At 34.5% G+C, this 9,929-nt stretch overlaps 1 protein-coding gene across 1 annotated transcript; it reads left to right on the top strand.

The window, feature by feature from the left end:
- The first annotated feature begins 8,783 nt into the window (after positions 1-8,783).
- Positions 8,784-9,630, top strand: LOC113914779 (NADH dehydrogenase [ubiquinone] flavoprotein 2, mitochondrial-like). The gene has a single exon (XM_035722963.1). It carries the CDS (start codon positions 9,111-9,113, stop codon positions 9,567-9,569), a length of 459 nt encoding a protein of 152 aa, XP_035578856.1. The 5' UTR covers positions 8,784-9,110; the 3' UTR covers positions 9,570-9,630.
- Positions 9,631-9,929: the final 299 nt, after the last annotated feature.

Here is a 9,929-nt window from a genome sequence, read left to right as displayed (position 1 = left end):
GCATGGAATATCTTTCATTTGTTTGTGTCATCTTCAATTGCTTTCATCTATGTTTTATAGTTTTCAAAGTACAGGTCTTTCACCTCTTTGATGAGATTTATTCCTAGGTACTTTATTCTTTTTGGTGCAACTATAAATGAAATTGTTTTCTTAATTTCTCTTTCTGCTATTTTGTTTTTAGTGTATAGGAATGTTACTGATTTCTGTGTGTTAGTTTTAGTGTATCCTGTAATTTTACTGAATTTACTTACTTCTTCTAATAGTTTTTTGGTAGAATCTTTAGGGCTTTTAATGTAAAATATCCTGTCATCTGCAAAAACTGACAGTTTAACTTCTTCTTTACCAGTATACATGACTCATTTCTTTTTCTTGTCTGATTGCTGTGGCTAAGATTTAGAATAACATGTTGAATAAAAATCTTCCATTTATCACCACAGAAGGCTTGCTTGCTTTAAGAGCCATATTAAGGTAATTTTCCTGATCTTACAGGAAAAGCTCTCTGTTTTGCACTATTGAGTATAATTTTAGCTGTGAAATTTTCATACATGGCCTTTATCATGTTGAAGTATGTCCTATCTAGACCCACTTTGTTGAGAACTTTTATCTTATATAAGTTCATACTAGTTTTAAAAGGAGTGTTTTGATGTCCTTTTTAGTTTATTATTTTATATGCAAATAAAAAATAAAGGGACTGTAAGAGAGTAACATAAAAAAATAATATGCCAATAAACTGGATAACCTAGATAAAACTGAAAATTTCCTAAAAACACAAAATCTACCATCATTAAATCACAAATAGAAAATCTGAATAGACCTATAACTAGCAAGGAGATCGAATCAATAATCAAAATTCTCCCAACTAGGAAAATTCCTGAGCTGATGACTTCACTGGAGAATTCTACCAAATATTTCAAGAACTAATATCAATTCTCAAACTTAAAAAAAAAATGGAAGAAGGAATATTTACTTATTATTTGAGGACAGAATTACTCTGATACCAAAACTAAACTAAGTATAAGAAAAGAAACCTATAGAGCAATATACTTTTATTGATACAAAAATCCTCAACAAAATTCTAGCAAACCAAATTCATTTATATATTAAAAGGATTATTTACCATGACCAAGAGGAACTTATTACTGGAATGCAAGGATGATTCAACATACAAAAATCGATCAGTGTAATACACCACATTAACAAAATGAAAGAGAAAAAAAAGACACAAATATCTCAAATGATAGAGCAAAAGCATTAGACAAAATTGAAACTCTTTTCGTGATTAAAAAACCCTCAAGAAACTAAGAATTGAGGGAAAATGCTTCAACATAATAAAAACCATATATTACCCTCCTATGGTGAGCACTGTGAATTGTGTAAGACTGTTGAATCACAGACCTGTACCTCTGAAACAAATAATACATTATATGCTAAAAAATAAAAAAAGAAGATAGTAGGAAGGGAAAAATGAAGAGAGGGAAATTGGAGGGGGAGATGAATCATGAGAGAGTATGGACTCTGAGGAACAAACAGGGTTCTAGAGGGGAGGGGAGTGGGGGGATGGGTTAGCCTGGTGATGGGTATTAAAGAGGGCACATACTGAATGGAGCAGTGGGTGTTATATGCAAACAATGAATCATGGAACACTACATCAAAAACTAATGATGTAATGTATGGTGATTAACATAATAAAATAAAATTTAAAAAAAATGAAATCTTGCCATTTGCAACAACGTGGATGGAACTAGAGGGTATTATGCTAAGCAAAATAAGTCAATCAGAGAAAGACAATTATCATATGATCTCACTGATATGTGGAATGTGAGAAACAAGACAGAGGATCATAGGGAAAGGGAGGGAAAAATGAAACAAGACAAAACCAGAGAGGGAGACAAACCATAAGAGACTTTTAATCTCAGGAAACAAACTGAGGGTTGTTGGAGTGGAGGGGTGTCGGAGGGATGGGGTGGCTGGGTGATGGACATTGGGGAGGGTATGTGCTATGGTGAGCACTGTGAATTGTGTAAGACTGATGAATCACAGACCTGTACCCCTGAAACAAATAATACATTATATGTTAATTAAAAAAAAAAAAAGAACTGAGCTCCAGCATGGTGTTCTCTCACCAAATCAAGGAAAATATCTAGTAATGTGTGACTATTATTTCTATAGGTAGTAAAAGTGCTTATTTCATTATCTTTGCCCCTGAATGTATAACATGATACTTCAGTTTTCTATTCCATTTCAGTCACCACTGATACAATAGGTGCTCCTTGAGCACAAATGGCCATCACATTTATCTCTATGTCCTACTGTTAGGGCAGCAGTTGGTGCAAAAGACCAATTTAATAAAAGTGAAAGTCAGAAAGCAGAATGAAGTCATAAGATTTGTAGGACATGTACCTCCCAGTATAAGTAACAGAGAATATATGTGACATGAAATATGACAAATTATCAGAAAACAACAGATTGTCAAATCATCATGATTCAGGAGGGAATTTCACATACACTTTTTAGGGGGCAGGATAGATGGGGGTGCTTATCTTAGAAAATAGGTACTTGCAATAGAGAGTGGGGTGTGAAATGGCTTTTGAAAAGGATCATTTTATCCAAAGGAACAAGTAATTATGGCTCATACCTCTGCTTACTTCCACAGTTTATCTAATTCTACACCTGTCAGGTCATCCTTCTTGTGGTGTTAGTTCCTAGGCTTGGTGAGGACCTCAGTGGCACAGAGCGGTAGGAAAAAGAGAATAATGGAGACATGTACAAACACGGCTAGAGCATCTGACATGGCTTTAGAATCAGTACTAGAAAAAGGCATATAATAGTTATATATTCAGTTTCCCAAAACACTGAATCTATTAAACAATTGGTTATAAACTCTAAGATTGAAATTTTTAAAAAGCATCAAGGAAAAATCTTAGAAAGGTCTGGTGATATTAGTCAGATTCAAATGTGTCCTTCTTAACAAAAACAAAAATATTAATTAAAACTGTGTTCTTTCCATTATTACTCACTAGATTAGCCTACCAAAATTAGTCAATTTGTTTTGCCCTTGTAAATTCTGAGAAATCTTTTTCACATATAAATTGTACTAAAAGAAAGTAAAAACAAGTTGCATTCATTTATGAGACATTTATCAACTCAGAATGCCCAACAATCTGTCTATTCCAGATAATTTAAGAATGTATGATTATTATTAGATAAGATGAATAAAAACAAAATAGTAGTAATTTGAAATGAAAAGTGCTAGAACAATGCAATCAAAAAGCTTATTATGCCTTTAACTGGATATGACAATTTATGCCCTTTATTCACACAAATGTTTCAGGATAAAATGTACTGACATAATTATTCTGAGGAATACAGTGCTGATTCAATAAAAACAAAATAGGAAAAGAAAACAGCCTAATTTTCAGCAATGATTCTTCTCATTTGTATTTAAAAATACCTTTATGTGCATTATGTCTTAGATTATTCCAGCAATGCTGAGTAGTAGTTATTATAAGCTTCTCTGTTTTATATGGATAGTACTCAGGTTTATAAAAGTGAAAGTAACTAAAAGTAGTGCGGCCATTCAAATTATAAGCCTCTTCTGATGATAAAGCTTTTCTAGCATACTTCACTGCTATTTTTTTTTTTCACTTGAGTAAATTAACTTTGAGGCAAGGACTTACTAAAAGACTCTCATTTCTTACTACATTCTGTCTCCATCATTCTTTTGCAAATGACCATTTTTTTCAGAAAAATTAATAGAGTTGCTCAAAATAAATTAGGTATTATGTGCCTACTCTGCCTTTAAGTATGTTTAGAATACCAAACTTGGAAGGGCATTGTCCATTGCCCTTATTACTTTGTGCATTTGTATTTATCACACTGTAAGTTCATCGTTTTATGTTTGGTTCTCCCCCAAACATGTGGTCGAGGAGATGGTAGAGACCATCACTCCCCAAAGCTCAGAGACCTCAGAGGATCTGTCTTTGCCAATCAAGGTAAAGTTGTAGCCCTTGCCAGTATTAGTGAAGGAATGGGCATGAGCTCCAAATCTGCTGTGTGATTGCTGGGAAAGTTTTCTTTTTCCTAGAAATGACATCCAGGAAGAGACAGTTTTTGTTTCTCTGGAAAATGTTCTGAATTTCATGACCAGAATTCCTGGAGTCAACTTGTTACATAGCTCAATATATGAATATAAAAGAAACAGAAAAGTAGACTCAGATTCCTGACATGATCTCACTCCAACTACCCTGCTTTCATTATTATGTGAGACAAATTTATTTATTCTTTGAGCCAAATTCAGTCAGGCACTCTGGCTACTTGTCCCAATTTATATGTTCTTAAAAAAAAATCTAGGCCCATAATAGTATGTATTTGATATTAATTCTAACCCTAACAACTATTCTATACCTATTTCATATCTGTGTTTAAACCTAAATCCAAAATTAAGAAATAAATATACTATGAGAATAGTTTTGTGAAAGATTTCAACCTTCCCCTTGTGATAAGTCTTTGTAATGTTTTTCTTTGAAATCATAATAATATAAAGAAGAATATATCATGTATTAATCCATTTTCATGGATTAAGCACTGGGCTAGATGCATTGCTATAATTCTCACAACTTTCAACAACTCTATGGAATATGGCTTTATTCTAATTTTACAGAAGCTAAGAGAGATGACATAATTTTCCCAGTGTTAGCCCTACTCTTTCCACTTCCCAATCTCACCTCATTTTTCTACTATGTCCTCCCTTCTCCTTACCTTCCCTCCCCTCCCTACACTCATCTCCTCACCTCTCCCCTTGATCTCTCCCTTCCCTCCCCTACCTCTGTAATGGGCATTATTAGAATTCACAGTCAGAAACCCAATACTCTCTCACTCTTTTACAGGCTTAAACCATACTCCTTGTTTTCTCTTGATAATTTTAGTTTAATACACTTTTGTTCTGTTTTTCATAGACTTTATTTTGGAATGTAGTTTTAGGGTCACAGCAAAACTTGACTGGAAAATATAGAAAGTTCCCATATAATTCCTGTCTACACACATGCACAACCAACTACACTATCAATATCCTGCACTGAAAAAATGGTATTTTTTTTCCAATCAGTTCTATACTGACATGTCATTATCATTCAAAGTCCATAGTTTACATTATGGTTCACTCTTGATGTTGTACATTCTATGGGTTTTGAGAACTATTTAATGACATCCATCCACCACTGTAGTACCATACAGAACAGTTCTACTGCCCTAAAAATCCTCTGTGTTCTACCTATTCATCCCTCCCTTCCATCTAGGCTTGGGCTATCACTGATTTTTTTACTCTCTCCATAGTTTTGCCTTTTCCAGAATGTCATATAGTTGGTTTCATATAGTATGTAGCCTTTTCAGATTGGCTTCACTTAGTAATATGCATTGAAGTTCACAGCATGTCTTCTCATTACTCAATAGCTCATTTCTTTTTAGTGCTGAATAGTATTCCATTGTCTGGATTACCACAATTTTGTTTTGGTTTTTGGTTTTTTATCCATTCACCTACTAAAGAATATTTTGGTTGCTTCCAAGTTTTGGCAATTGTGTGTGCAAGTTTTTGTGTGGACATAAGTTGTCAATTAATGTGGACAAATACCAAGTAGTATAATTGCTGGACAGTATGGTAAGAGTTTGTTTAATTTTGTGTGAAACTGTCAAACTCTATTCCAAAGTGGCTGTACCATTTTGTATTTCTACCATCAATTAATGAGAGTTTTTGATGGTCAATATCCTCAGCAATATTTGTTGTTGTCAGTGTTTTGAATTTTGGCCATTCTAATAAATATATATGGTGGTATCTCATTGCTGTTTTAATTTGCATTTCCCTGATGACATATGATGTGGTATCTTTTCAAATGCTTTTTGCCATCTTGCATATATTCTTTGGTGAGGTTATCTATTAAGACACCTTTGGACCATTTTTCAAGTGGGTGGTTATTATTATTATTATTGACTTTTATGAGTTCTTTCTAAATTTTATGTAACAATACTTTATCACATGTGTCTTTTGCAAGTATTTTCTCCTGGACTGTGGCTTTTCTTCTCATTCTCCTGAGTATAATCAGCTTTTGTTTTAGAATAGTTTTATATCAACAGAAAATGCAAAGATAGTATACAGACTCCCATTTATGTTATACCCAATTTCCTTTATTAATAACTTTTATTAGTATAGAATATTTGTTATAAGTAACAAAACAATATTGATATATTTTTATTAACTAAAATCCATGCCTCATTCAGATTTCTTTAGTTTTTACCTAATGTCTCTTTTCTGCTCTAGTGATCCATGATACCACATTAAATTTAGTTTTCATGGTTCCTTAGGTTCCTCTAGGCTGTGATCATTTTTTTGAACTTTTTTTTTTTGATGCCTTTGATAGCCTTGAAGAGCACTGATCAGGTATTTAATAGAATGCCCTTCAATTGATTGTAAAGGTGGGTGTTCTTATGATTAGACTAAGGTTATGAGCTTTTTAGATATAAAACCAAAGAGATAAATAATTTATGATGAACTTTCCCTCAAGTAGGTGGAGCATAATTTTCCACCTCTTTAAGTGTAAGTTGCTCATAGTGACTTCCTTCCAGAAAAGTACAATATGAAAAGCAGGGAAAAATCCAGTAACTTTATAGTAGAGAAACCTAATAAGCTATACATTAATCAAATGATCAAGGTTAACATCTTTATAAATCAAGCTGATAGTGTTAAGTCATGTTAATAGTGCATATGATGTGATGAAAATGGCATATTCTCATTTTTAATAAAATATAAAGATGATTATTATTCCTGTTATTTTAGAATATAATTCAAAGTGGTTTCATCCTTAACATTCTCTCATTTATTTCACAAAACTATCAAGCACCTAATATTTGTTTAACACTATCTGAGATGGTTCTATATAAAGATGTAAATTTGGATCATTTGTCATTGGCACCATTCATTTTCCATTCTTCTAACATGACATGAAAACAAATCAGTGTTTACAACTCCCAGGACAGGGGCACCTGGGTGGCTCAGTCGTTAAGGCTCATCTGCCTTCAGCTCAGGTCAGGATCTCAGGGTCCTGGGATCGAGCCCTGCATCGGGCTCTCTGCTCAGCGGGGAGCCTGCTTCTCCCTCTCCCACTCCCCCTGTTGATGTTCCCTCTGTTGCTGTGTCTCTCTCTGTCAAATAAATAAAATCTTAAAAAAAAAAACTCCCAGGACAATTCTCAGTAAGTTGAAAGCATTCCCAACTTATTGCTTTTCTATTATTGCATGACAAATTACCACAGATGTACTGGCTTATAAAAATACCCATTTATTATTTCACATTTCTGTGTATAAGAAATCCAGACATAAAACTAGGACTTTGTTCATGGTCTCATTAGGCTGAAATCAAGGAATTGGCCAGTACTAAAATTCTCATATGGGCATAGGGTTGTCTTTTGAGGCTCACTGATTGTTGGCAGAACTGATTTCCTTGAAGCTATAGGACTAGGTCACTGTTTACATTCTAACAGCTGGTTGGTTCACTCGGCTCCTAGAGGCTTCCTGCAGTATTCTGTCATAAGGCCCCCATATGCTGTTTGCAACAGAAATGTTTGGTTTCTTCTAGTCCAGCTGGTGCACATCTCTTGGACTTCCATTTCTGCATGCAGAAAGAGTAGACTCTGATTTTAGAGTTCCTCAGATTAAGACAGGCCCACTCGAATAATCTCCCTATTTTAAAGTAAACTTATTTAGAGGTAATAATTTCTGCAAAATTCCTTCACAGAATTATCTACATTAGTGTTTAGTTGAATTACTGGGGGAAAGTGTGTGCACATGAACTACCAGAAACCTTGTGGGACCATCATAAAATTCTGCTTTCTATATTCTCATCTGACCTTGTAGAAAAGAGGAAAGAATGTCACTTAGACCTACTGCTAGATTCTCTAACAAAGTTAATGCCCACATTCCCAGCTTTGACTTGGCAAGCTGGCACCACAGACCTGGTTTTGAATTTTATTTACAAACAACATGATCAAGTAATAATTCTATTAAATCTTTGAATGGCATATTTATTCTTTATCCTATAGGGTGTTGTTAGAAATATATTAAATAATAAAAGAACACCAATTTGGTACCTGAAATGCTTTAAGTCAAGAGGTATTTATTTTCAACAATTAGATTATGTCCATTCTATTAATAGCAATATACTATCTGTTAGAAACACACTAGTAAACAAGAGTCACATCCATGACCTCATGAAACTGTTTTGTTAGATATTAAATAAATACAAACAATAAATTACAATTGTAATTAATCCAATCAAAAGAAAAAAATGTGTAGAAAAATGAGATAGTCAAAGCAAGAGTCCAGATCCCTGGCTTCTATTCCAACACCCTTTCCAACTAAACCATTGACTGACTCATGTAACACCTTAAAAATCCAGCCAAAACCCGGATCCAAATTAGATGGCAAATGAACAGAATCACATTAATCTGTCTGAAATATAGCTTAACAGGAAGTATTGTTTAATGATGAGCCTGAGCAAAAGTCTTGATTGAAAGTAGGGAAGTAGTGATAATTGCACTTTTCTAAAAGGTTTTCATTGATGACCTTTTGTTCCTGTCGGAAATTGGTATTCACTTATCCACTGAGCCCTGGATAGAGAAGTGGAAGCTGAATAACTCAGAGGAGTAATTTAAAAGCATATTAATTTAATCTGTATATTTGAGTAAGATATTTTGGATCCTCGTCTTCTCCGCGGCGCTCCCGGCCAAGGCGGCTGGTCTCACCGCCCAGTGGCTTCCTTATCCTTTATGAAGTTCCTCTGGCTGGATGTGGCCTTTCATAGTGCAAATAACTGATAGAACTGAAAGGGGAGACATACAAGGAATTTACATAAGACAGCTGTGCAAAATGGAGCTGGAGGAGCCTTATTTGTGCACAGAGATACTCCTGAGAATAACCCAGATACTCCATTTGATTTCACACCAGAAAACTATAAGAGGATAGAGGCAATTGTAAAAAACTATCCAGAAGGACATAAAGCAGCAGCTGTGCTTCCAGTCCTGGATTTAGCCCAAAGACAGAATGGATGGCTGCCCATCTCTGCTATGAACAAGGTTGCAGAAGTTTTACAAGTACCTCCAATGAGAGTATATGAAGTAGCAACTTTTTATACAATGTATAATCCAAAGCCAGTTGGAAAGTATCACATTCAGGTCTGCACTACTACACTTTGCATGCTTCGACACTCTGACAGCATACTGGAGGCCATTCAGAAAAAGCTTGGAATAAAGGTTGGGGAGACTACGCCTGATAAACTTTTCACTCTTATAGAGGTGGAATGTTTAGGGGCCTGTGTAAATGCACCAATGGTTCAAATAAATGACAACTACTATGAGGATCTGACACCTAAGGATATAGAAGAAATTATTGATGAGCTCAAAGCTGGCAAATTTCCAAAACCTGGGCCAAGGAGTGGACACTTCTCTTGTGAGCCAGCTGGAGGTCTTACCTCTTTGACTGAACCACCCAAAGGACCTGGCTTTGGTGTCCAAGCAGGACTTTAATTTATATTCAACTGTGAATATTGTCACTGGAGAAATAAAAATGAATCTCCTATCTACATAAAAAAAAAGATATTTTGGATCCTCACCTAAAATCAATATGCCCCTATTCCAATTTTCATGAATAAAATGCTCAGTCATTTTAATGAATCTAATCTTTGAAATGTTTCTAAATTTGCCCTACATTTTTTTTAAAGCACCATTAAGAAGAGAGAAATAGAAGAAAAAGATCTGAGGAATTAGATCCCTGTGCTAGTAATAAATAAATGAGCTTCAGTGTTGGAGAAGAATATGAGTTAGTAGGGGCAAGTAAAACATAATTCAGAACAACATATTTTTGGTGGAGGTGAGAACCCAGAAAAA

Source organism: Zalophus californianus, chromosome 11, assembly GCF_009762305.2.
Source record: "Zalophus californianus isolate mZalCal1 chromosome 11, mZalCal1.pri.v2, whole genome shotgun sequence".
Classification (NCBI taxonomy): Eukaryota; Metazoa; Chordata; class Mammalia; order Carnivora; family Otariidae; genus Zalophus; species Zalophus californianus.
This window is presented reverse-complemented; position numbering and strand designations above follow the sequence as displayed.